The sequence below is a fragment of the Coturnix japonica genome, chromosome 18 (genome assembly GCF_001577835.2).
Source record: "Coturnix japonica isolate 7356 chromosome 18, Coturnix japonica 2.1, whole genome shotgun sequence".
Lineage (NCBI taxonomy): Eukaryota > Metazoa > Chordata > Aves > Galliformes > Phasianidae > Coturnix > Coturnix japonica.
The window spans coordinates 5,353,158-5,379,198 of NC_029533.1; the positions used below are offsets into that span (position 1 = coordinate 5,353,158).

The 26,041-nt window shown below is 50.4% G+C and overlaps 3 protein-coding genes and 1 long non-coding RNA gene across 13 annotated transcripts; 2 read left to right on the plus strand and 2 right to left on the minus strand.

Moving 5' to 3' along the window:
• The first annotated feature begins 16 nt into the window (after nt 1–16).
• Nucleotides 17–9,340, plus strand: FAM104A (family with sequence similarity 104 member A). Of its 6 annotated transcripts, XM_032448316.1 has the most exons (5): nt 17–196; nt 1,637–1,733; nt 4,593–4,634; nt 4,912–4,974; nt 6,729–9,340. In XM_032448316.1, exons 1-5 carry the CDS (start codon nt 150–152, stop codon nt 6,969–6,971), a joined length of 492 nt encoding a protein of 163 aa, XP_032304207.1. In that variant the 5' UTR covers nt 17–149; the 3' UTR covers nt 6,972–9,340. The 6 variants fall into 6 exon arrangements, with proteins under 6 accessions (XP_032304207.1, XP_015735352.1, XP_015735351.1 ...); XM_015879866.2 differs by lacking the exon at nt 4,912–4,974 and having other exon boundaries at nt 18–196; XM_015879865.2 differs by lacking the exon at nt 4,593–4,634 and having other exon boundaries at nt 19–196.
• COG1 (component of oligomeric golgi complex 1) lies at nt 7,988–15,667 on the minus strand. Of its 3 annotated transcripts, XM_015879859.2 has the most exons (15): nt 15,376–15,667; nt 15,057–15,301; nt 14,265–14,446; nt 13,819–13,989; nt 13,579–13,732; nt 12,472–12,682; nt 11,543–12,313; nt 11,168–11,314; nt 10,719–10,880; nt 10,388–10,515; nt 10,171–10,279; nt 9,610–9,719; nt 9,430–9,505; nt 9,016–9,054; nt 8,040–8,153 (listed from the first exon to the last, which is right to left on the minus strand). In XM_015879859.2, exons 1-14 carry the CDS (start codon nt 15,640–15,642, stop codon nt 9,037–9,039), a joined length of 2,751 nt encoding a protein of 916 aa, XP_015735345.1. In that variant the 5' UTR covers nt 15,643–15,667; the 3' UTR covers nt 8,040–8,153; nt 9,016–9,036. The 3 variants fall into 3 exon arrangements, with proteins under 3 accessions (XP_015735344.1, XP_032304205.1, XP_015735345.1); XM_015879858.2 differs by lacking the exon at nt 9,016–9,054 and having other exon boundaries at nt 7,988–8,153; XM_032448314.1 differs by having other exon boundaries at nt 7,988–9,054.
• Nucleotides 12,688–20,984, plus strand: LOC116654216. The gene is made up of 2 exons (XR_004309255.1): nt 12,688–13,281; nt 14,197–20,984. It is a non-coding gene; the product is annotated as an uncharacterized LOC116654216 (long non-coding RNA).
• SSTR2 (somatostatin receptor 2) lies at nt 16,695–23,135 on the minus strand. Of its 3 annotated transcripts, none has more exons than XR_001558835.2 (3): nt 22,985–23,135; nt 19,892–22,496; nt 16,695–17,988 (listed from the first exon to the last, which is right to left on the minus strand). XR_001558835.2 is itself a non-coding variant. In XM_015879860.2 (2 exons), the coding sequence occupies exon 2, from the start codon at nt 22,412–22,414 to the stop codon at nt 21,299–21,301; it is 1,116 nt and encodes a 371-aa protein (XP_015735346.1). In that variant the 5' UTR covers nt 22,415–22,496; nt 22,985–23,135; the 3' UTR covers nt 16,695–21,298. The 3 variants fall into 3 exon arrangements, 1 of the variants encoding a protein (XP_015735346.1); XR_001558834.2 differs by having other exon boundaries at nt 19,782–22,496; XM_015879860.2 differs by having other exon boundaries at nt 16,695–22,496.
• Between the last annotated feature and the right edge of the window lie 2,906 nt (nt 23,136–26,041).

The window sequence follows — 26,041 nt, forward strand, 5'->3', positions numbered from 1 at the left end:
CGCATGCGCATAATAACAAAGGCGGGGATAAGGAGAGCAGTGCGCATGCGCGGGAGGTGGAGACGCCGGAAGCGGCGGTGGGAGTCGGACGGAGCTGTGTCTCCTCAGCGGCGTCGGGGCTGAACAGCGGCCTTCGGGCTGGGCCTGAAATGAGCTGCAGGCAGCCGCTACCCAGCGACAGGGGAGCCAGGCAGAGGTGGGAGTGAGGCCTGAGGGGGGAGGAGGGGGATAAAAGGGGGGTGAGAGAGCGAGGCCTGCAGGAGGAGGCAGGTCTCGGCCTGAGGCGGAGGCAGGCCTCGGAGGGTCTGTGTGGGGGATGGGGCCATGGACGGGGCCATGGGCAACCTGATCTATGGGGTTCTATGGGGTTCTATGGGGTCTATGGGGTTCTATGGGGTCTATGGGGTTCTATGGGGTTCTATGGGGTCTCCAGGGCAACCTGATCTAGTAAATGTGTATGTTTGGTGGCCCTGCCAGGCAGGGGGGTTGGAACTACATGATCCTTGAGGTCCCTTCCAACCCGGGTCATTGTGTGATTCTGGGAGCAGGGGGAGGGAGCTGGGCTGTGTGGGAGTGGAATGGCAGGCTGAGAATGGTGGTGGTGTGGGTAATGAGTGAGGTGGGAGCTGGAGGGTTGTGGTGGGTGTCAGGCCATCCCGAGGGAGGGAGAGGTGGGAGAGGCAGCTCCCGGTTTGCAGGCGTGGGCTGAGGCTGCTTCTGCTGCAGGTTTGCAGCCAAAAGGATTCAGTTATAAATATCTTGCCTGAGTCTGTTTTGACTCATTTGAATGTGTTTGTGTGTGTTCATCCTCGCTTATTGAAATAGTTTTCTCATAGCATTTGTATAGTGCTCAGAGCACTGAGGAGGTGGTAGACCTGTGTTTCAGTGCCTGACACTAACAGCCAGGTTTTGCTGACACTGAGAGACAGCGGTTCACAGGGATTCTAAGCTGCTGTTATTGCTAAGCTGCTATGGGGCAGCACTGATGTCATAAGAGGATGGCAAATAGATCCCAACAGGGGAAGGATTTATCATCTTGGATGTGCTTTCCACCACCTCAACAGCAAGCAAACCTTTGTTTTAGAATGCAAGGGGAAAAAAGAAGTTGAATAACATGATTTGATTTCAATTGCTGATTTGAGAGACTGAAGAGAGTCATCACGGGCTCCAATTGTAGACACTTGTGAACAAGATGAGAGTAACTGGGTAATTATTGGAAGTGTGGTCACTGCTACTTTATCCAGCTGCTCTTTTCAGCCTGTCAGATGTTTTCCAAAGTTTATTTAGATGTATCTGAGCACTGAGGGCAGTTGCAAGGTTGAGAACTGCCAAACAAACTTATTTAGGGGGATGCTTAACACTGATTTTAATGGCAAGTGTGAATCTCTGTCCCTTAAACTGGTACAGAACATTGACCTGACTGGTCGGTGAGGAGGAGGGTGATAGTTTTCTCCATAGAGAGCAGCTAAAAGGAGAAAATGATGTCCATAACAGAGGTCTAGATGTGTCTGTTATTAATTTAATGAGTTTTCCTGTTGTTTTTTCCCTGACAAATCACCTTTGAAAGGCAAAACCAGCAGTACAGCACTGTGCTGATAATGCTTTTTATTCTTCTTTTTCCCTGCACTTTCTTCAGGAAGAGGAGGCGCAATGGTAATGAAGATGACAGTCATATTCCACAGACCAAACGTAGTACCAGGAATACTGTCCTTCAGGACTCTTGGGACACTGAGGTGAGAGCCTTCTTGGGCAGATTCAGTTTCCTTTAACACTAAGTTTAATAGTTGGATTATTCTGTCTCATCCCTCACACAGCAGGTGTTGTAGCATGATGTCATTTGCAAGCATCTGAGATTAAAAGAAATAAGTAAAAAGATGCTGATTTCCACCTTGCCACCAGATTTCCTGAATCATCGCCTGTATTAATCATCTGTGGGTTCAATTTGTGTGTTTCTAATTAGCAATGTAGTTCTATTGCAGAGCATTCATGGATAAGAGGCTGTGGAGGCTGCCTGTTAGTTGGTGGCCCTGGAAGTTATGAAATGGATTTAAGACTTTAAAATAGCTTTTTATTTTAATGGAGCTCTCTCCCTCTGAAGACTGACTTTAATATGTAATTACAGGATATTATATCAAGCTACTAAGTATGCTTTGACTGCACACGTAGTGTGCTTTGTAGTTGAGCAGTGTATCTTTTATCACATAGGAATGCCTTCAATGCCTTGCTGGGTTGGAGTTGGTTTTGCTCCTTGGGTATAACGGGTAAGAAGCATTAATAGCTGCTTGCCACCTGACACGGAATCACTTGTCCAACAGGTTAAACACCTCTTCGTGTGTAGAGTAGTTAATGGCTAAACAAGCTTTGTGGCAGGAGGAGGAAGAATTTAGTGTGGAACAAGGGATTGAAATGGGAGTAATGAGTTTGAGAATATCAGGAAAGACCTTCATGGTGAGTGGCAGAAGCACTTTTGCTTGTCCTATGAGCACTTGATATTTGGCTGGGCCAAGCCACTAAAACACAGCAATGGGAGAACAGCCTTGTAGCAGACATGTAGGAGCAGATGCCCTTACCTCTGTCCTTAACTGCTGTTTTGTTTGGGGTGCCTGTGAGTGAACAGCATGGATATGAGCTGCCTGCCCTGCCGCTGGCAAAGTCAGAGCAGAGTTCAATTGCTGCAGCTAACATTAAGATCCTTGCTTCGTGCATGCACTTGCATTGAAGAAGTACGCTTTAACACATTAAAACCTGATGTGAAAGCAAGGAGATCATCTTCCTGCTGATGCTGGAATGGAGGAATGTGTGTGCTGGGCAGAGTTGTACAGAAATCAATGTTCCCTTTCTCAAGGGAACCAAATTCACTATGTTTTCTATCGATGAACAGAGCTTTTTTTTCCCCTTCTTCTCCCCTTGCTTGTTTTCTTGTGATGTTGAGTCACAGAACTGAGCATGCTCAGAGATTAAAGCTGGGAGATAAAATTAGTATTCAATGTTTCTTCGAGGACTTCCTGCACTAAGTGGAGGCATTTTAATGCTTGCAGTGTGAGTGCTTCCGATTGGTGTCACTTTGAAACTGTTGCCACTTTGTAGTGCTTGTACTTCAGTTTCCTGATGTGTCTTCTGCAAGGGGAGCTCTGGCTGATTCCAAGTCCCCAACAGCTGTAAGGGAGGAATAGGAAAGACAGTGTATTTCCATCTGAGGGCACACACAGCTGCTTTTTGTGTCATGTTGGCTAGAGCTCTGATTCCTCTTGCATTCCTTCATTTGAAATTTGGTTTTCCTTCTCACAGAGTGATTGCATTAAGAACATAACCTCAGTACAAAAACATGGTGGCCATAGTCTTCAAACAGAACCTGGCTCATGGCAGACCTTTCTGTGTCCTGTCTTGTTCTCTATAGCTGATGGCCAAGTGGTAGATGAAGGGAGGTTTTGGGTTTGTATTTTTTAGTGGCTGTTCACGTGTGGCTTATTTAATGGCGTCACTGTCCTTTACTTTCAGTCACACTGCTCCTATGAGCTGTGTGTAATGGGGAAGGTTATTGCTGTTTTCATCTGGGGTAGGCAGCATTTTTAACTTGAGCTGACTTACACAGGAAGGAAACAGAGATGTTCTTCAGCACCCATCAGCGCTGCTTCTTGGCAAAGTGTTGTAATGATGTGCAAGTTCCTTCTGTTCTCAGAACAAACCACTCCTACATTCCCAAGTGACAAATGCAGGAAACTTCTGCTTTGCAGTTCAATCCATAAACAGCAACTACGGTGGATGTTAGCAAAGCAGAGCATTGCCACTGCACTCCGTTTCCTGTTCATCCTGTCCTCTTTCTCCATTTAACCAGCAGGTCAGCTTTCTTGTCTACATTGGTACCTGCTGATTACTTTAGCAGAAGCTCTGCTGTCATCAACAAGCCTGTATGTCAGGTTAGGCAGAGCTGCAGTGGATCTGCTGATGAGCTGTTATGTGGGGAATTAGGGGAATGCAGCCCTGTGCTCTGCAGCCTGGGAATCACTGGGGAAAGCCCTTTGCTCTGGTTTTTTTCCCTGTGAAGGAAGGGAGCCTGTGTTGTTCCAGCAACTCTTTTCCTTCCTGAACCTAATTTCTTAGGATTCCTTTCTGTTAGCCTGACTGATGATGGGATTCCTCAGTTATTCCTGCTGGAGGTTGCTGACACAGAGCAGCAGTTGCTTCTCACAACTCGAAGTCTTTCTGTAGCATTGCAACTATGCCACTCTACAGATACTACCATGGTGAGGAAGGGCTGGTCTAAATTGTAATTAAAACCAGATTAATTCTTCATTAAATTCATCTTAGAGCTGCTCTTGAGTTTTAGCTGTTAGTGATTGAGACACAGCATCATAGATCAGCAGATTGATGCAGATAGAGTTTCCAGGCAAATATCTGGATAAGACTTGTGTTATGCTAAGGGGGGTTGTTGAGTTGGGTAAGCCATGGAATTGCCCTCTTGATACTTCAGGTGCTCATAAACTCTCACAGGACTTTCTCCTGCCCTTTTGCTTAAACCTTTGTTTCATTGTGTAGATGCCTGTCATTGCTGCCATGATGACTTTAAGGATTCTTTTTTTGTCTAATTGTAGTCCAAATGCGTAACAGAATGTGCACCACAGCCTGGGGAAATGGTAGGTCCATGACGTGGTTTGGGCTATAAAGGGGCTTCGTGCTAGTGAATTTTTGCATTAGAGAAATGGAAATAAAGAGTCTGACAAATCAGAGCCGCCAACAGCCTTAGATGTAGGAAGCACGTCCCAGGACACAGTCTATGCTTTAAAAGTATAGTCATGCATAAAATATAATCATTACTAACAGCTCTAAAACGTTTTTTGTTCTGATAAGATACAAAACTTTAGCAGTAAGCAATGCTAGGTTCTCATTTTGATTTTTTGCCTTGATTTTCAGAAAGTGGCTGTAACGAAAAGCAGTAAGGAACACAGACTAAAAGGAAACAAAGTGTCCTGTGCGGTGGGTTTCTCTCCAAGGCTGCTGTGACTCGTTCAGCATAACAGCACTGCATTTCAGTATTTGTGCTTCTATGCGAAATGAGATGGCCTAGCAAGTGCCATTTCACTGCTCCTCTCTGTCCTTCTGGTGTTCTCTCCCCCTCGAGTGTCAGTAGCAGTAGAAAGAGGAGCAGGATGCTCATGTAGTTACATCTGCCGCTTCCTTGAGAATGACTTCATGTATTTATTTTTGTTGTTTTCTCCTTGCAAGCTGAACCTAACAAACCAGCACTGGTGCAGCCTCACTACTACCATTGTCTTGCTTGATGTACTCTAACAGAACTGAAGCACAGAAGCTTTTTTAGTGCTTAGCAAAACCAGGAAATGTACATGGTTGGATTGTGAGGACCACTTGTGGAATCAGTGCCACGGGGCTTCCAGCTGGCATTGTGATCCAGCCCCAATTTGTACATGCCTTCCCAAGCCTCTCACAGATACAGTTTGCACTGTTAGATTTACCCTTAAGTGAGACTTGCTGGATGTGGTGCCAACTGTTAAATTGCAGTTGATTGCCTTAAATTTGTCTTCCTCTGCTGTCAGTGCCAAGCTCTGACTTCTGTGGTTTTAACTTAATGCTTACCAAAATGTTTTTTTAGCTGCTGTCATTTATAGTGGCTGCTTGTTTTGAATTCTCCTCTTGCAGGATGGCAAAGTAGTCACTAAATTTTAGCAGTGTTGTCCTGAACAGCGTATCATAGCATTGTAGAATGGCCTGGGTTGAAAAGGACCACAACGATCATCCAGTTTCAACTCCTCTGCTATGTGCAGGCTCACAAGCACCAGACCAGGCTGCCCAGATCCACATCCAGCCTGGCTTTGAAGTATTTCAGCTGTAGCTAATGGAGACCTTTCATTAGCAGCCCTTAAAATAATATAAACCAAACAGTTTCATGTCTTTAAAATGCTGAAAATGATGGCTAATGCTCTCGCAGTTATTACCACAAAGTGTGTTTATCCTAAATGCTGGCAAATGAACCTTGTCCTCCACGTGAGCTCAGTCATAAGTTCTCTCTCTTCTCTGTGTGGAAGCACTTGGTGGCTGTCATTCTTTCACTGCTGTGTCAAGTAAATTGCTATGGCAAACTAACAGCTAATACTGCAATCCCAGTACTCCACTGGGAGAAGAAGAGCTGTGTGCATGTCGAGGTGTTCAAAGACCTAAATTGGTCATCATGTTGCCTTTAACAGCCTGTGGCTTTCGATGCTTCAGATCACATTTGATGGAGAATAACTGACTTCTAGAAAAATGCTTTGCATGGTGCTTAACCTAAAACATCTGCTGAACCAGAAGTGATTAATATGAGGATGGTACAGCTTTTTCCCCATGCCCTGCCTGCCTTTACTGACGCGTGTGGCTTTGTAGGAACGTTCTTTATTTTCCAGTTCTCGGATGAATTCAGCAAACTTCACTAGTGCTAAAATGTGGGTCATGGGGGCAGAGCTGATGGGCTTTAAAGCACAAGGTTTGAACTGGAGGTCAGCGAAACTCTGGGTGAAAACTTGCTCATCCCTTCAGCTCTGTGATGCTTTTCATGTGTTGGCAATAACTGCAGCTATGAATGCCAAGAAATCACTTGGTTGTTTTTCTTTTGTCCGTCAGGCTGAATATGAGCCTGAAAATCTGGAAGGGAGGGACTTAATGCAAAGATTGCTTGCTTCATTGTGGACAGGAGAGGAAAATGTGTCATTCTGCTGTTAACATTCTCTTTGTCTCAGTCCTCCAGCAGCGATAGCGGCAGCAGCAGCAGCAGCTGTAGTAGCAGTAGCATCAACAGCCCTGACAGAGCGAGCGGCCCAGAATCCAGCCTGAACCCCATAGTTACGGGATCCAGCCCTGTCTCCTCTCAGTCCTTCCATGAGCAGTCTGCACTAAGTCAAGGTCCTTACTTCCACATCAACCAGATCCTGAAGGAGGCACACTTCCACAGCTTACAGAGCCGGGGACGCCCTCCTACATGATGAACCAGCAGTTCCTTGCCTTCTGTGAAGGGACAGCACTGTGTAGATTGGATATTTCAACTTTGTTAAAATGAAATTGCACAAAACGCCTGTTGCCTTTTCAGTCTATATTTGAAATGAAATAACAGGTTAACAGGAAATTGTTTACTTGTGGTTTGCTGCACTATTGCAATGCAAAGGGGGCTTTGAAGCAATTTTTATAGGATTCTTTTTGGGGTGGTTTTAAAGTACGTGTCAAGAGGAGACTGGGGAATCCACATCTGTGATATAGGATTGCATAACGTCCAATTCCAATTGACTGCCTAATCTGTTAGCAATTTGTTGCTCTATGTAAAATTCTTTCCAGCGTTCATCTTCAGTTTTATAAGTTTTTTTTTTTGGTTTTTTTTTCTAATTTCAATAAACCAGTACAAAATTTCTTTGGGAAAATAATTTTTTGGAGCATTTAGGGGTAATAAGACAGTAAATGTCGTCACAGGAATGCTGTAGGACTGTTGTAGCTGTAAGCTCTCCACCAGGTTTGGGGTGTGATGAGCCCTGTCTGCTTCATCTTCACTGTTGCAGTATTGAAAATAAGTTGTGAAACTGGAACCAGGAAAGCTTAGGCAGCTGTAGCCAAAATACCAGATGCCTGCTGGTTTTGTTTAGTGAGCAGACACATGGTATCTGCTGAGGAAAGCATAGAGTTGTAGCTGGGGAGGAGCTTTTGAAGGACGGAGGAATCTTACATTGCTCTAATACCTATTTCTAGCTGTGAAATGTTTTGTTTTCTGTTACATTGTATAGTTTTGTTTCTTTAACTTGACTTTAAGGCTAACAACTCCTAAGGAATAGAAAGTAAAAGAGTAGCTAGACCTCTGGTTCAGCAGCCAGAATGCAAGGACTGTCCTGACCTGTTCCTGGATCAAGTGGCATGTTACCAGCTGGCTGATAACAGAAAGTACTTCTCTTCTGATAACACCTGTGGAGGTAACGCCAGTCCCTGCTGCAGGGAGAGTGTTCTCAGTGAAGACAAATGCAGAGGCAAACTCTTTTATTGAATCACTTGGTCATGCCAGAAAGCCATCCCAGCTTGAAGAGAGAAGGTGCAGCTGTGTCTTCCTCCTCAGTTACAAGCTGCCTGAACAAGGAGCCAGGGCGCAAGGCCTCGTCTTCTGCTCTTGTGAGTGCAGGAGGTGGAACCTGTATTTAAATACAAGAGAGTCAGGAATGATTACAGCATACCTTTGACCAAACCCTCATCTATAGGAGCTGCAAGGGGGCACAGACTGCAGCAGAAGAGCTGTTTCCAGACAACCTAACTGGCTTTGCAGTGATACGCAGCAAAAGGTTGTTCTGAGAGGTGGATGCACAGCTTCTTCTTGTTAGCAACTATACAGAAGTCATTCAGTGCTCAAATGTAGTAAGTCTGCAGTAGGGAAAGGGCTGTTGTTGCTCAGAGCAATGGGGGAACAACAGTAAAAGTACAGCTGTTGCTTTTGTAGAGCTGCTCTTGAGCAATTGTGGACTTTAACCTCTCTAGAACTGTCCTATGATAAAAGGAACAAGTGATTCTGCAGAGAGGAGTGAATACAGAAAGTCCATGTACTCCATAGCCATTGCTGCCCCCATAGCAGGGGGATGGTGGAAGCAAGACAGACATCACTGCACACTTCTACACGCTACTACAGCTGAGGTGAAAGAGGTAAGGAATACATTTAGTGTTAAGCTTTAAGCTTTTTAAATAACCCTGATACTGTGTCTTTTTTTAGTACTTCTAAATCATAAAGAACGAGAATTGCAGAGGAAATGCCAGCATCTCAAGTAACACTCTGCTAATTTGATTATTAGATTGTTAATGGCTAAAGAAGATGGATCACTGCTTCCTGTAGCAGTAAAGTATCCCTTGGCTCTTTCAATCCTCAGCACAGGGAGCTCCACCTAAGCAAATGTTTTAGACTGGAGGAAACATGGCAGCGTGTTTGTCTGCTAGTAGAACAGCAGCGAGACAAGGCAGAGCCTTTGCAAGAGAAGCAAGCCACTCCATTCACACAGGCTGAAATACCCAGGCCAACTTCATCAGGAGTTAAAGGTCAGCATCGCACTGGAAGGGAGTTGAAATAATTAGATAATATCCTTTAATATTAATTGCAGCCATACTTAAATGAAATCCTTTTATGCATTGATCTCAAAACACCTCATCTGTGAAAATCTCTGTGTTTTCATGATGGTTATTGCCAATGTTTTACCATACAGCAAACAGGCCCCAAAAATATCCAGGGGACATCAGGTTCCTTTTGAGGGTCAAGGGAAAATCCAACCCATCTCATGTTGTGTTGCCGTAATGGTTCTCTCATTTTACAGAAAATAAAAATCAGGTTAAACATTAACTGCTTGGCTACTTTCTTTCCCTGCAAGCTCCAATGTTGGTGAGAGAATGAGCTCTGGCAAGAAGTTAAGACGGCTTTGTTATACCAACCTGAACTCTTTCTGTGTTCCTGGTAGCAGATTTAGCCTTTCGTGAACTTGACATGCTGAGTGGCAGAAGTCCAAACCTTAAAAGATGGAAGAAAGAAATGCAGTTGGTCACAGGGAACAGCAATACCAGACCTGTTTCCTGAAGAGATGCAGGAATGAATAGAAGAGCTGGGTAACTTACCTGATCTGGCTGGATGCTAAGGGTAAGATATTATGGAGCTCCTGGGAGCTGACAGCACCGCTCCTGCTTGCATACTGGTTCTCTGTCCCAGTCAGCAAGCCAAAGAGAACCTACAAGGCATGAAAGGGCTGTTTGCAATGAGGGCATCTGCAGTCGACCAGGTAACGTGCTGCTGCTGAGTCTGCTGGCATTTCATGTGGTTGGTTTAAAGTCTGACTATAAACTGTCCCCTTCTTTCCTTGTAACTCTTAATTGGTGCTGCTTCCTGTTACTATAGTTGAGTTCTAGGGCTGTTTCAGCACTACTTAACCCAATTAACATTGCACAGGCTTCAGCAAATCCTGTTAGATAAAGTTCTGCCAACTCCATGCATGATTATGTGCCATACAGCCAGCTCAGCAAGCTCCTCTTGTTGTCACCTGGTGTTAAATACCCTTCCCATTCCTGACTGCCAGTAGTTCTCTCTGGACATTAAGCAGTTTATAAAGCACTGCAGCTACCCTACAAATCATGTTTTGCAGCACTGCTTCCTAATGGATGCATTCCTTTTCATGCACTTACAGAGGTTCGCTGAACCAGGCGATTAAGGTTGCTGTTTAAGTGTGGTGTAAAAACATCCAAGTCAAATGGATCAATGTGTCCCTCCAGGAAGTCAGTCACCTTCTCAATCCTACAAGCAGAGCAGAGAAGGCCTGTATATCAGTATTTACATCCTAGAGACACAAAGATGGCTGCTGGGATGGCTTGCAAGTCTCTAACACTTAGAATTGCACTGCACCTGGAGTCATGCTTGATCCTGCTGGTTTTTGCTTCCTCACTCTTCGCTGTCAAGATGATATTCAGGTACCGCAGATCGTAGAGTAACTGCAGAGCTCTGTTCTGTGTCATGGGGAAGGTGCCTGCTTTCTGCCAAGAGGAAAAGGGCTCTTCACTCACACTGAAAATACCAGCCCCCCAAAAAACAACCAGCACAACCAAACCACTCTGAGCACACAGGCTGATGTCAGAATCCCTTTTTGCTTCATTTCCAAGGGACCAGAGCACAGAGACTGCTCAGTGATCCCCACATCCCATGCAAGCTGGAGTCAGGCCTGATCCTACTAACATACCTTGTCCTGCTTCTCCTCCATGAGCTTTTCATAGGCAGCAAGCACTTCTGCCATGCAGGCCTTCAGCAGCTCCTGCAAGGTGACCTTTGGCAGAGTGTGACCACCGACTCTGTTCACCTCTTGGCACAGGCTGAAGAGGAGGCACTGGACGTACCAGGATGGCTGTTGAACAAAACAGTGTTATTTTCATGTGGTCTGTAAGCGATTTTAGCTTTGTCAGCATCATAACATGGTTACAGTTCTTCCGAGCTCCCTGTACCTCTGTCGTTATGGGGTGAATGTCTCAAAGAGCAAATAACAGCAGCAGAGTGTCTGCCCTGTGCTCATAGTGCCAGGCAAACTGCATGGTAGGTCAGCAACCTTTGACAAAGCAGTGGCTTTGGAAAACATCACTTTTCTTTTCCCATCAGATCATTTCTCTGTGTTTATCAAGAGGATCTTTCTCATACCTGCATAGGCAGACGGATCTTTGATGTTACACTGTTTCCAGACTCAGCCTCCTCCTGAATTTCAATCTCATCCCAGTTGGTGGCTGCGGCCAACACAGAACCGGCTGTGTCTAGCAGCAAGGTTTGAGTAAAGCACTGAACCAGAGCCTAGAGTGCAAAACACAAAAGCATCGAGTCACAAAACTCTAGTGAGAGTAAACACGGACAGGCAGCCTTCTCCTGCAGAGAGCCGCTCCTCCCCCACCCAAGGCTCCCAAGTAATGCCTCCCAACTGGGTGCCATCTGTCAGCTAAGGAGCAGCAGCACCAATCGTGGGGAGCTGAGCCAGTGAAACCCCCACAGAAAGCAGCTGTGATGAGAGAAGCAGCTTCTTACTTTAGTGACAGCAGAGCTCCAGATCTGGTAAGCAGCCAAGCTCTGCTGCAGGAGTTCTGCCTTCACCTCCTGCCACTTGGCTTGCACAGGATTCACTTCTTGGACTTTCCCCTTCCCCAGCTTCTTGGTGGAGCGGGTTTCCTTCGGTGCTGTCTCTGCGCTGCCTGACTGGCCCAGGATACACTGCTTGAGGTGAGGACAGAGCTCGCTCAGGGACTGGCAGAGCCTGGCCATGAAAAGGACAGCATGGAGCCTGGTATTACTGGGAGCATCCGCCTGTGCACCCTGGAGCTCTTCACGCACACAGCCCAGCACATGGTGGATGCAGGCAATGCAGTGATCACGGAGCAGCCCTTCCACCATGCTGGTGTCAGCATAGCGGTCAAAGGCTGAGCGAGGCTGCAAGGTGGGAGTGAGCTCTTTGGTGGCTGAAGACTCTGCAGGAAGGTAGGACAGCAGGTCATCCAATCTGGCTTTCAGCTTCGAGTCCAGAGCTGAGCAGAAGCTCTGCACACATGGTGTGAGTGCCTGGGCCTTCATAGACAGGCCGCTCTTGGCAAACTGGCTGCGGTTTGCCACGTTGACCCAAGCAGCATCTGAAGGCAGATCTCCAGAGCTCTCTGACCACAGGAACTGGGCCACGTTGTGTTCAAACTGGATGTGCTTGCTCAAGGCAGAGGTGTTGGATTTGGCCTCAAGTTCCTGCAGGGCTAAGATGAGAAGCTGTTTGGAGCTGCTTGAGATGGATTCAAACCCTTCTTTAGTCAGTATCTAGAAAGGGAGGAAAAAAGCAGCTTTTACAGGTGCCTCCTCTAACACAGCACTTAAGACATGCACTTAGTGCTGCCAATAGAGACCAGTGGCATGTTGGAGACAAGAAGATGGGGAACAGACAAAGCTGCTGTGAAACACTGCAGCAGAATGCTCACCTCCAGCCTGTCCAGGAAGAGCTGCCGCAGCAAGTCCTCCCAAAAAGAAGCAGGCTTGTCCAAAAGGCGACGACACAACACATCCCAGTTCTGACTTATGGACTCGCTTGTGAGCAGCTCCCACACTGCATCACGAATCCCTGCAAGGCCTTTCAGGCTCTTCACGTAGACCAGCAGGTTGCTGACCCCTGCCCTGATATCCTCACTGCACCTGAAGGCAGAGTTTTACTTCAGACTTGCTCAGTAACAACTGGAACCCAGGAGAAAACATGCTACATCAAGGTGTGTGTGAGGGGTTCTTTATCTGTCAGTAGGAAACTCTACCTGCAAAAGCACCTGCAGGGCTCAGGGTACCTCTGGCTCAATGAATTAGCTTGCACCCTAAATCCCAGCAAGGAAGCCATGTGTCCTGCATTGGAAACCCAGGGCTTCTGTGGGCACTGAAGCCAGGTGCACCCTAGGAACACCCCCATTATGCTAACTGCCCCCATTATGAGTCTGGCAAGCAGGGGCACTGGGAAAGGTTGCTGGGGAAACATCCCATGGCCAATAAGCACACCATAGGGGGCTGCAGCTGATGCCAGGGACCAGCTGGCCAGCCCAGCAGCAGCTCTATGGGATAATGACACAAGATTGACACCAATGTATGAATAACGAGGCTGCTAAGGAGATGGAAGGGCTGTCCCCATCCACATGGTGGGAGGGAGGAGCTAAGGAGGGAGCTGAGCACTCTATAAAGGGTCTCTGTCTTCACTCAGTCTGGAGCAGTGAGGAAGAAGGAGATGCTGGACCAAGAGCCAAAAGAGAAAGGTAAGGGGTTTGGTTTTGTTTTGCTTTCTTTGTTTGCTGATGATTTTGGCAGTATAAAGCAGCTCTAGATAAATATTATGAAATCCTGAGCTAACCAGTGTGGTCTGCTGTAACTGAGTGCTACAGCCTGATAAGACTGTGCCCTGCTGTTCTGACTGCTTAACTGCAAGGGACAAGGGATACTGAGTAGCCAGCAGAGCTTTTCTACGTAGGGGCGTGTGGCTTTGTTTTGTCCTTAGCAAGGAGACCTTGTAGGGTCTGAAAGAGCCCTGCAGAGCAGGAGAGTGTCACACTTACATGGCAATCCACTTCTGCAGTGTGTCTCTGAGATAGTCCTGGCTGATGGGGTGTGCCAAGGTCCGCAGAGTTGGCTGGAACTCCACTACAGACTCTGGGAGGTACCTGAACCAGCTGCTCAGCTTCACCTCATCCTCCAGAACCCCACCTTTCCCTAGAAGCACATGGGATAGGGGAATCAGCTCAGCACAAGGGAGGTCTCCTGCCTGTAAACAGAGCTGCTGCTAGCTGGGTGCTCACCTGCTGGCTGTTGGCCTGTAGTGCTTTCCAGGGTGGAGAAGAGTAAGCCACAGGGTAGGGCTGGATCTGGTGGCACCCCTTCAGGCATCATGTAGAAGAGTGCATGAGCCTGGTACAGGGTAGTGGTCAGCAGCTCCATCAGTGAACACACCTGAGCTTTTATACCAGCACCTGCAAAAAAAGAAAAAGCCTTTCAATGGAGGCAGCCCCTCTATAACAGAAGTACGACGATGCTCTGTGGGTCTAGTGAAAGCCCCATGCATCACCTGCTTCCTGGTTAAAGATAAGCTTGGCTTTAGTCCCTTAGCCCTGTTAATTCAGCTGAAACCCCACTACTGGGAGATTTAAGCCACCCACTTTTCTGCTTGGATACTACAGGGCAAAAGGGCGAAGAAACAAAGCTGGTTACCCTAACTTTAAAAAGGAGGCAGCCCTGTTGTACTGACCGTGATGTGGCTGGTTGAGAAGCTGTTGGATTGCCAGTTTCCTGGCCAGAAGGAAGTCTGCAAGAGCCTGGCGTGGGGAGCTGTCCTCCAGGAGCATGATGGCACACAAGGCTTCTGCCACTGCCTGGTCTGACACGGTCTGGGACTTCAGCAGAGACTTGCTCTCCTGCAAGATTGTGGATCTGCCAAGGAAAGGAACCAGACAGTGACCAAGTGCTGGAGGGAGGAGGTCTGGCATTTGACAGAAACTGAAGTTTGGTTAGTAGTTTCTGCTCAGGATCTCTTAAGTACTGCAGAAATGTACTGTTACTTAATCATATAATGGCTTCAGTTGGCCATAAAGATCATCTAGTTGCAACCCCTGCTGTGGGCTGGCTGCACATGGCCTTGTATACCTCCAGGGATGGAATACCCACGGCTCTGGGCAGCAGTGCCAGGGCCTTGACAACCTCTGGGTAAAGAATTTAGTCCAGATGTCTAACCTGAATCTCCTTTTTAGTTCAGTGCCATTCTCCTTTGTCCTATCACTAACAGCCCATGTAAAATGTTCTCCCTTTAGCGTTCAGTGCTCGAGAAGAGCTTGTGATGCAGAAATGAGGTCTGTCCACTTTCAACACCCCCAGCTCCCCCAGCCTGGGGGATAATGTTGCATGTGGTGCCTCGCAGGACACAGCAGAGGGGGATAATCCCTGTCAACACAGCTCAGGATGCCGTTGGCCTTTGGGGCTGTTTCACACCCTTCTTTAACCCCCCAACACCACATCGCTGCTCTCAGCTCATCCCATTGCCCACCTGAAGTGGCTGGCGGCGGCCACTTGGCGCAGCAGGATGGGGAAACGAGCCAGAATGGGGCTGTAACGAGCCCGGGGAGCATCGAGCTGCATCAAACCGTGCAGGTGACGGCAGAGCAGGTAGAGGTGAGCGGCGGGCAGGTACCGCCCGGCTTCCATAGCGCTCCACGCCCGTTCGGGGATATCCAACAGCAGCTTCAGCTGTGAGGCAGCTCGATACAGCTTCTCGTGCAGCCGTGGCGGCTCCTGCGGTTGATAATTAATTAATTAACGCCATTAATTAATGTGAACATCCCCTCGCCCACCCGCTCGCTGCTCACCTGCGGAGCTGGGCTGGGTCTCGTCACCCCGCCTCGTTGTAGGCCCCGCACGGAGCCCAGCAGCCTCTCAGCGCTCAGCCTCATCTCCGAGATGGTGTCAGCCGCCTCGATCAGGTCTCGGTATCGTTCTCCCACCATCTGTCTCAGCTCTTCTCGCTTCTGTTCGATGCCGGCCCGCAGTTTCCGTTCCGCCTCACGCAGCTCGGCCGCTGTGTGAGCTTCGAACAGAGCCTCGGCCTCAGCGCCCCGCAACCCCACGGCCGCCATTACTGTGGTGCGGGACGGAAGTGATGTGGTGCCGCCATCTTGGAGTCGGGTAGGGCTACTTCCGGTAGCGTGCCGCCATCTTTGTGCCGGGCGGAGTGCCGCCATGTTGCTATGGTAGGAGAGATGCGGGGGGAACACCCGACCTGCGGGCCTTGGGTTCGGGTCCCGGTCCCGGTTCGGCTCCCTCCCTCCTGGCTTCTGGTTCAGGCCCAGCCTTATCCGCAGCGCTAAGACACGGAGCCGGGCCTCAACTCAGCCGCAATGCCCTGCGGGCACCGCTAGGGGGCGCCCTTAGTACGGCCGAGCCCTCTATGTGCTCTGCTTATGGGGTGGGATGCTGCCATGTACCCATTGAAAACAGCAAATCCCCCCTTTTTTTAGTTAAATGTTTGATTTGATGCTGTTTTGTGGGTGTTTTTCCCACTTTAAGTGTAGCTCCGACCTGAAATACGCGTGTTATCTCGTGTTTGCAGTCCCTGGATGCAACAAGGCGAGCTCAGAGCAATGCAGGTCCTACACAGGGCACTTATTGGCTTTCTTATTGCCTGTGTTCCTCTATGGGCATTTAATCTGTAGCAGAGTCAATGTTTAAACATTGCAGCACAACCCTCAGTGCTCCTATGGAGCACACACAGCCCTACCTGGTGCCACTGCCATCAGTGGGTTAAACCACCAGCAGTTGGTATTTTATAGGCTCTGATCCCTTCAGAAACACCACAGCCTGAATAGAAAACCTGCTGCCTTGGAGCTGTTCATAGGGAGTTTGTGTAACCCTCGTACCCGCAGCTCTTTGTGGTCACGCTTTGTCTGTGACCCATCTCGTTTTGTGGCCTGAGTTTGTGCTGCCTTGGAGCAATGGGGAGCTTTTAGGGCAGCCAGCTCTACCATAGGGACACTCTGAGCTGAGACCAACCCTGCTGGGGGAGCTACAGTGAGATGGGAGGGGGAACAGTGAGACTATGGAGGACACAAAGTGTGCTCTGCCCTTGGTAATACTCTGGGTTTGGTGCCTTTTCACCTCTTGGGAGGAGTCCCAGCCTCTTCTATACTAATTTTGCTCTTGCCCAGCTCGGGCACATGCACAGAAAGTCAGAAATGGTAGGAAAACTTGTTTACTTTCCTCCCACCCCCATCCACGTTTCCATCCCTGTGACACAGACAGCTGGGAGCCTTTGCTGCAGAAAGGCTCAATTCCGCACCGACACCGAGAGAAACCATATTGCCACCGTGAGAAAGGCTTCAGGCAGAAATGCTCTCCATCGTGTTCCAGTCACAATGTCTTACACCAGACCCACACGCACTACACAGAGCACAGATACACATACAGAGGGGTGTATGTACAGAACATGGCAGTGTGGCACGGCGCTGCTTGGAGAACCCCAGCTTGGCTATTAAGGGCTCAGCACTCAGCAGCAGCCTAAACTCTTTTCCCCTTGCCCTGCTCAAGTGCTGTTGCTGCCTGTGAGCACAGGAGCTGCTTCCACAATCCCTCCTGGCTCGTGCACACCACAGCCAGCCCCATAGGGATGACCCACAGGGCTGGGTCTGACTGCTCCTTGTGGGGTGCACAGCTAAACAGAGGGGTGCAGAGTATCTCTACAGCATCAGGGATAACCAAACCTTCCGCTGGCATATCTGCTATATATACATATGTACAATCACCCACCCCTTCCCTCCTGACCATGCAGTACAGTGTGGGGTACTTGGGCTTTTTGTCCCTTGTCTCCTTCTGGTCAGGGCACAGATCCAGACAGGTTCCCCTGATCCCAGCTGGAGTCATGTCCTTGTGTTTTGCTGTCCTGGTCCTGGAGCAATCAGCAGGATGAAATCTGACACGAGGAGTGTGCAGCTGGGGTTGCAGGCTGACAGGGAAGGGCAGATGTGTCCTCAGGCCAGAAAACAGCAGTTTGCTTTTCAGACGTAGCGATGGAAAGTTCGACTTTGAGGTCTGCTGCACTCTTTGCCTGTGCCTTAATGATGATCTCCCCTCTGTACAGCCGTGGCAGAGCTGGGACCAGGAGGATACAGGCTCTCCCTGAGAGGTTGGAAATCAGCTTGTTCATAGCAAGGGCTGAAACAACCCCAGGATGCAGCTCTCAGGCTATGCACCCCAGTACTCCCAGCACAAACATCATTGGCATTTCAGAGCCCCGGTGCCCTTATCTTGCAGTCCCAGGGGCTCAGCTCTTGCATCTTTCTGGTGCTGTTTTAGGGAGCTAGTGCTGTTAGTGTCCCCATTGTGCTCCCTGTTAGCCCCTTGGTGTGACCATGGGGCCATATGCTGCTTGGGGCTGCTCCAGCAAGGCTCTGCAGGCAATGGTCTGATGCTGGCTCCTACTCTTCTATCTGCTGAGCAGAAACAAGGGTACTGAGGGGATGGGGAGGGATGTGGGAACCAAGCCTGGCTCTGAGCAATAGGATGTATTCAGAGCCTGGGAGTCGTTGGATCCTCCATCAAGGATAAGGGACAGAGACTTGGGGAAGCCCTCCAGAGATAGAACAGTGCAGTTTGATAGGAAACTGTTATTTTAAAGAAGTCCAAGGCAGCTTTGGTGCTGATATCAGGAGCTGTAGAGATTCAACAAGAAGGCTGAAGAGCCAAACCCAGCCTCTCATTACCCAGCAGACTTTGGCTGCCAAGCACTGGATGGAACCAGCCACCGCAGCACCAGGAGCCAGCCTCTGTCCTAGGACACAACGTTCCTCATCTGTATGTGGGATCAAGTGATGGAATTGAGGGCAACCTGTTTCTCATGGGCTCGGGGTCACCACGCAGGTGCTGGCACACAGGATCGTACCACACCTGCAATTTGGGTTAAATCTGTTCCAGCCAGGGCAGGAGGGAGTTGTAATTAATCTTATTTATCTGGAAATAGTCTGCATGTGAAGTGGCAGCAGAGCTGCTCCGGCACTTGCAAGATCAACCTATTTGCTCTGAAATGAACTGGGAGAGATATCTCATTATGCTGCTGGCAACCCTGCGAGGCTTTTCTGAGCAGATCCAATATGAGGTCAAGTTCCCAGCTAAAATCAAGTGGCTGAGAAGGAAAACTTTGTTACTCGCAGCAGCAACAGCGCTGCTGTTTATTAGGTAGCAACGAGCCAGCCTGAAAGCAGCACACAGAGGAGTTGCCCCTAAATAGAAAGGGGAACACCCCATGCTTCCCTGCACTATGGGGAGGTGATGGCAGGAGCACTGCCAGCACTGCAGCACCTGCTGGGGGCTGCAAACATCGGGGTCTTAACCCTTTCCCTGCCTCCCTGACACCTCTCCTGCCCCAGGCTCTTCCCATACAAATAACTCTTCTCCCACCCACCAGATATTAAGCACCCGGAGCGCAGCTGATGCGTCGCTGCAGCCTTGACACTAAAGCCTTACACTGGCAGAGAGCTGCACCAGGCTGGCAATCACGCTCCGATATTTCATGGTAATGTGACAAGCTGCTCTTGTTTTAATTCCTGCGGCATCAATAGGCAGCCTGCGCTGCCGTCACCACTGCTCGTGTTGGATTTATACCCTTTAATGAAGCTGTCGTGGGGACACGCTCAGCAAGTGGCTGCCAGCAGCTCAGTGCTGAGCCCCCGCAGAGGTAAATGGTTAAAAGCAAATAAATGCTGACAGTGCCCTACTTTGCCCCAGTAACCCAAGCCCCATACCCAGAGGAGTGTTCTCGTGCTGGTATCTGAGTGAACTGTGCCAGGGAGCAGGCACTGAGCCCAGCACTGAGCTCCTGTGGGGTTCTGGGACTGGTGGGGGTGCTGGGGTTGCAAAGTAGGACAGGGGTGATGCACTAGGAGGGGGGCATCACTGCAAAACCCCAGGATAATAGGCATTATCTGCCTCGCACTTCCCCTCCTGCTCACACAGTGCTGCTGAGAAGGGAAACCACGGTGAAGGGTTTGAGTGCTGACCCTGAGGCACGTTGGGGCACAGCAGATCACTGCAAGACATTCTTGAACAGCTAAACTCAGCGGGCACTGCAGCAGCTGGGCTCTAATTGCTGTGTTTGGTGCATGTCAGCTCCAGGGGTTATGCCATGGGAGGGCACGTGGTGGGCTGAGGTTTACTGTGCTCCCAGTGGCTGGGCCAGACCCACCACCCCCTCACTACATGACCTGCACCCCAGGGTTCCCCTTACCCATGTTGGCTACAGGAGAGGCACTGGGGTCTGGATGCTCTTCTCTGTTCTTCCTCCTGGCTTTGTGCTGAAAGCCCCTGGGGGAAATGCTGTCCCCCCTCTGCATTTACCTGCAGGACTGGCACCCCAGCAGTGACAGGGGTGGCTCTCAGTGGTCACAGCCTTGCCGTTAGCAACAGGGTGTGCAGACATGAGCAGCTGCAGCCATCCCACAGAAGAGGCAGCCGAGGGATTCTTCTCCAGGCATCTCAGAGGCTCCTTCTTCAGCTCAGGCTCCTCTGCTCCATCCAGTCCTTTAGGCTCAGATGAGGGTCTGGGCCAAGTCCCATTGAGCTGTCAACCATTCTCTCCATCACCCCTTTTTCTTTTGTGACTTGCCTGGAGTGAGCAGGGAGGTGTTCTTGGTAAGCAGGAGATGTTCGCTCACTTCTCCAGCCCTGGTGATTCTCTGTACCACCACAGGGACAGGACAAGCCCACATCTCATGTGTCAATAGCAGGATGAGCACTGCTGTACTCCAAACCCCAATATTATACTGCTGGGTAAACATTTCCAAGGATTTCCTACTGGATCATACAGTGGCTGCTCAACCAGCCCAGCCAGGAGCAACCAGAGACTGATGTGAATGGATCCAGGAGGAGAAAAATGAAAAAGTGGGGAAATCCCGTAGGATCAGTTTCCCACTTTATAGGATCCCATAGGTCATAGGAGGGAGGAAGGCAGGGGCTCTCCTGCAGCAGGGAGGCTGTGGGGTTGGCAGAGGCAAAACAGGAGCATGGAGGGACTCGGAGATGTTGGAGAGGGCTGTGTCCTCGGGCAGCCTGCCTCTGTCCTGCCGTGCCTCCTCCATGCAGGACAGCTCTCTGCAAAGGAGGCTGTCAAACAGCAGCAGGGAGGCTTTGGGGTAGATGTAGCTGAGTAACTTACAAAGTCAGGCTGAACGTAACCCCTTGTCTCCCCAGGGAGGACGTGACTGCACAGCATGCTTGTGCTCACCAGGGAGCTCCCAGCATCTCTTGGCTCTGAGCTGGCACAGTTCTGCAGTAGTATAGGCAGTGTGTGCACCTGTAGTCTCAGCTCCTCCTGAGGCCACCCCCCACACACTCAGGTCCCAGCCCAGCCAGGCTGCCGTTCTCCATCCATCAGTTTGATGTGAGCACCGTTCTGGGGCAGAGCACCCAAAGCCAATTTCAGCCCTGTGGGTAAATACCAGGAGAACCAGCAGAGCTGTCCCAGTGATGTCCATTGCCCACAGTGGCACTTTGGTGTTTAAATGTGTGCTGCCACGTGGGGATTCCTACAGAATCTTTGTGTTCTGGTGAGGCAGTTCCTCTTGAACCATATCCTTCACAATGCTTGAAAGCCAACCCTCCAGCAGCTCGGGAACCAGCCCAGCTTAGGACAACCGGCCCATTGGGGTGTGCATCTCCAGCACTCCTGCCCGACTCTCTACATACCGGTGCCATTGGGAGCAAGTGGGGAGAGGAGAGTGAGTGAAGGACAACCCCACTGCCCCCTCAGATGCTCGTCTGCAGGTCACCATTGAGCAGGGTCCTTTGGGTTTCTGTGGTCTCGTTGAGCCTGGACTTGTCCTGCTTGCTGTCACTCCGGTCTGCTTCGTCCATGCCGCTGACCTTCACCAAGCAGAGGACGTTCTGAAAGCTCTTCTTGAAGTTTTCATCCAAAAAGGCATAAAGGATAGGATTGAGGCTGCTGTTGGTGTAACTGAGGACCACGACAAAGTCAAACATGCCCTTGAGGACGGGAGTGGGCACAATTAGGACAGAGACAGAGGAGACGTTGAAGATGTAGAAGGGGAGCCAGCAGAAGATAAAGACAGCGACCACGATGGAGACCATCCTGGTGACTTTCTTCTCAGACTTTTTCCTCTTGGAGGAGCCCACCCTGATGCCCGAGGACTTGACTTTGATAATGATGAACAAGTAGCAAAGGCAAATAATGGTGAGAGGCACCAGGAAGCCCAGGATGAAGGCGTAGATGATGAAGCCTGTGTACCACGCACCTGATTCTCCTGGCCAGATGATGGTGCAGCTACTCCTGCCATGATTCTGCTGCACCCCGGCATAAATCATGATGGGCATGATCACCAACAGGGAGACACCCCAAACGGCCACGTTGATCATTTTGGCTGTCCTGGGCCGTCTCCACTTGGCAGACTTAATGGGATGGACAACAGCCAGGTACCGGTCAACGCTCATAACCGTCAAGCAGAAGATGCTGGTGAACTGGTTGATCCCATCCACTGTCATGACAATCCTACAGATGGCTTTGCCAAAGGGCCAGTGTACCAACGCAACCTGCATGGCCAGGAAAGGCAGTCCCAGCATGAACAGCTCATCCGCAATGGCCAGGTTCAGGATGTAGATGTTGGTGATGGTCTTCATCTTGGCATAACGAAGGATGACGTATATCACCAGCGTGTTGCCGCACAGCCCTATGATGCAGACCACAAAGTAGATGAAGGTGAGGATGGCGTTGCTGGTTAGGTCAAAGTGATGCCCTGTGCTGTTCTGTGATGTGTTGGTGGGGGCTTCCACGGAGAAGTTGTCGAATGGGGAAGCCGGAGAGAACCAGAAGGTGGTGGCGTTGGGCAGCTCGTATTCCAGATCCATGGCTCTGCTGGTTGTGGGGTACAGGTGGCTCAGAGTAGCCGAGATGTCATCTCCCTGGGCTTTGGGGATGGAGGAGAAAATTCTAGAAATTGGAGAAAAAATGGAAATGAAGGGATTCCTGAAAAGGATTTGCCCATCCTGCAGCCGAGCTCTGTAGGAGAGATGCTCCATGGAGGGCTTTCCCCAGCCCACCTCTACCACCTCCCTTCTCCCTGCCAGGGCTCATGGAGCACAGAGGAGTCTGTCCTGGACACACCACAGCTCCTCCTGCCAACGGAGCCCCTACGACCCCCGAATCGCGTCTGATGAGTGAATCCTTTCTGGGTGCGACCGACACTCGGAGCAGTGACAGTAGGGGAAAACCTCCCCTTCCATCACGCAGCCGGCGAGGAGCCAGCGCCCAGCTTAGGAAAGGGAAACCCGAGCACTGCCGCTACCGTGGGAGATGCCGTGGAATCGTTCCCGTACCCCGCACACTCCCCGCCGAGCTCCGCACCGCAGTGTCCCCGCGGCTGTATCCCCCGGGGTCGGGTAGGGACAGCCGGGCGGTGCCGGTCCCGCTCCGCTCACCTGCTCCCACTGCCGTTCCCCTGCCCGGCCCGGCCCGGCGGGCACCGGGGAGGCGCCGGCAGCGCCCTCCGTTCCTCACCGCTCCGTTCCGATCAGCTCCGAGCTGCCCGCTCCGCTACCGGACCCAACGCACCGGCTGCGCCCCGCCCCGCATAGGGCGGCTCTGCGGGGCCGGGGCGGGGACAGCCCTGCCCGTGCTGATGCTCGGTGCCGTTCGGTCCGTCCCGGATCATTCGGTAATGAGCTGCCCGCGATGCCCCGCATGTTCTGCCCTGCTCTCCCGATGCTGCCCATGTTGCTCTGCCGTGCTCATCCGATGTTCGGATGAGGGGTGTGGGGGTGTGTGCTGGAGCTGCTGTGCAACGGTGGGATCAGAGACCCTGCAGCACCCCAGAGGGTGGGGGACTCGCCCAGCTCCGCAGGGCTTCCAGCAGAAGATTCTTCACTCTTGGCTCCAGCAATAGAATGCTCGGTTTCTCCTGGTGTCTCCAAGGTGTACAGGGAAGGAGGGATAAGGCACAGTGATGGCCACACCGTAACCTCGCTGGGGCTTGCACAACACTAAGGGGTGTGTGGAATTCTCAGTCTTTCTTGGGATGCTGGGACTATCTTTACCCAAGGATTTTGAAGGCAAAGCAAGGCAGGTCCGTGCTGGCTTAACACAGCCTGGGAGGGGTGGGAAGGTGGTGTGATGGTCACCCACAGCTTTGACATGAAAGCTGAGATTCATGCAATACAGGCGGCAGCTGCTACAGCCTGTCCTGCTGCAGTTACCCAGTAACGGTGACTGGAAGAGGAAGACCAAAACCAGAGAGCTTTGGGTGAGATAACCTCCGCTCTGGTTTGTTTGAGATCTCGAATGCAATTAAATAGTAACTATTCCTCCCCCCCCATCCATCTTTCCATCAGTTATCAGAGAGACAACAGAAAGCAGGAAATTAAGAGTGACTTGGAACAAAGAGCCAGGAGAGAGGCTGCTGATTACAGCAAGAGGGGCTGGGAGGTTCTCATTTGCACTTAGCCATTCACTTGTAGAGGTGGATCCAAAGACATAGGGTCTTGGAGCAAGAACAAGAACCATTATCAGCCTCATAAATCTTTTTGGAGGATGGAAAAATCTGCCCCTAGAATAAATGATGTGGATATTAATATCCCAGTAAAAGCAGGTAAGGAGAGAGGATGTGGAGGATGAGAGCTTGGCAGGTGCAATGGATTCTCCTTCCTCCCCATCTGATTAAAGCCTGGTCACCTCCGTCCCCAAGGCTCAGACCCTCTGCCTCACTGCTGTGCGCACTCAGCCACTGAGCTCACTTGGCTGAAACCAGATCTGATCACTGGAAAAGAAAAGAGAAAATAAATGAATGAAGGGGCAGCGTGCAGGAGGGCTGATCTGAACTGATAGCTGAGTGGTGAGGGGTCAGGGGACTGTGCTTGAGCCTTTTGAAGGTATATGTTTTTTCCAGCTTGATTAGATTTAACATGCAGTTTTGGCCTCGTGCAGGGTCTGATCTGTACCTCTGGGTGGTCCCTGGTTTGGAGAGATGCTGCTTTACCCCAGCAGCTGGTTTGGTGCTGGCAGATAAACTCCTCTTTGTCTTTTAGCTTGCCAAGTATCCACTCTGCTGAAAAGCCATTTACTGGCAGCCGTGGATTTGGGAGAAAAGCATGGCCCCTTCCCACACAGCTCTGACTTCCATACAACCTATGGGAGAGGGGCAGGGGGATTACGTGACCACAAAGCAGCTTTCAAAGTCCCTCTGAGTCTCTTGCCATCCATTCCCAGCTGTTCTTTGAGGGTCATGGAAAAAAAAACAGAGCTTGTGACCCCTGTTCTGGAAAACCAGTATTGCAAAGCTCTGGGGGTGTGGTTGCCAATGGAGGGAGAGGGTGAACCGACCTTCCTCCCCAATCAAGAGGGAGGGCAGGGGGCTCCCCTGGGTGTTGTGCTGGAGGGCAGGGGGCTTAGTGTGCCACTGCTCTGCCCTTCTGCCCATGTCTCCCATTATCTTTGTTCATAACATCTTAGGGATGTGGTTAGTGGGCGCAGTGGGGATGGATTGCTGGTTGGACTTGACAGTCTCAGAGGTCTTTTCCAACCTTAATGATTTATATGATGTAAGCCTGACCGTGCTCCTGCTGGATGCAGAGGCAGGACAGGTGGGGTCTGCAGAGGCATCAGTGGGTCTGGGGGCATGTAGGTCCCTCTACAGCCCCTGCACAAGGCTGTTCTCCTCCTCCTCCTCCTCCTGCTGCCTCCCACTCCTGCAGCCCTTCCTGCAGCCAGCTCCTCGCCTCCTGCCTCTCTCATTCTCCCACTGCCATTATTTGCCTCCATAATGAGTTTATTGATCTCTGCCAGTACCAGGACTGGGCTGTACTGAAAGATGCTGCTCACATCGGCCGTGAATCATAACGATAACCCCCAATGCTAATGAGCTTCTGGCAGCCACGGGCTGCAATCCCAGCTCCTGCCTGCGTCTCTCCCTGCTGTGCTCTGCACTCTGCAGGGCTGCATGCATTAAATTGGGGTTTAACAGTGCGTTTGACAATAGAGCTTCATGCTGCCACTCTGGTTGTTGGGGTCAGTGACACCATGTGCTGCATGAACCCCCTGTCTCAAACAACCCAGCTGTCCCAGCAGGATGCCTGCACTCGCTGACTGTACTCCCTCTGATTTGTACCGTGTCCTTTATGTCTTTCACAGTGAGCCTAAAGCTGGCAAGGAGACATAAAGCTGTCACTCAGTGCTCAGTGATGGATGAGTTGCCATCAGCTCTGGCTCATGCAATGGAGATGCCGTGCCCCTGTCTGGTTCTGCTTGGGGGGCAGCGCACTGTGGCCCATCCCCAGGGGAGAGGGCTGGAGCTCTCATTGCTTTGGCTTGACAGTAGATCCAGATTGGCTCCATGCACCACTGCGGACACTGATGGATGTGTGCTGTGCAGCAGCCAGGCCATGAGGACACACTGCTGGCAGGGCAGTAACGTGTGGATAGCAATGGGGACGCTGGGGGTCTGCCTGGACCATCACTGTGCTGCTGTCATAGTGATCCCCACC

What these genes read in the sequence shown, in the direction of transcription:
- FAM104A (XM_032448316.1), top strand. Translation starts at nt 150, where the DNA reads ATGAGCTGCAGGCAGCCGCTACCCAGCGACAGGGGAGCCAGGCAGAG. An exon ending in GACAGGGGAGCCAGGCAGAG is followed by an intron (nt 197 to 1,636) that starts GTGGGAGTGAGG and finishes CACTTTCTTCAG; the next exon opens with GAAGAGGAGGCGCAATGGTA. An exon ending in CACCACAGCCTGGGGAAATG is followed by an intron (nt 4,635 to 4,911) that starts GTAGGTCCATGA and finishes CTTGATTTTCAG; the next exon opens with AAAGTGGCTGTAACGAAAAG.
- COG1 (XM_015879858.2), bottom strand. Translation starts at nt 15,642, where the DNA reads ATGGCGGCCGTGGGGTTGCGGGGCGCTGAGGCCGAGGCTCTGTTCGAA. An exon ending in CTGCAGAAGTGGATTGCCAT is followed by an intron (nt 12,683 to 13,578) that starts GTAAGTGTGACA and finishes CTCTGCCTTCAG; the next exon opens with GTGCAGTGAGGATATCAGGG. An exon ending in TGGAGGAGAAGCAGGACAAG is followed by an intron (nt 10,516 to 10,718) that starts GTATGTTAGTAG and finishes TCCTCTTGGCAG; the next exon opens with AAAGCAGGCACCTTCCCCAT.
- SSTR2 (XM_015879860.2), bottom strand. Translation starts at nt 22,414, where the DNA reads ATGGATCTGGAATACGAGCTGCCCAACGCCACCACCTTCTGGTTCTCT.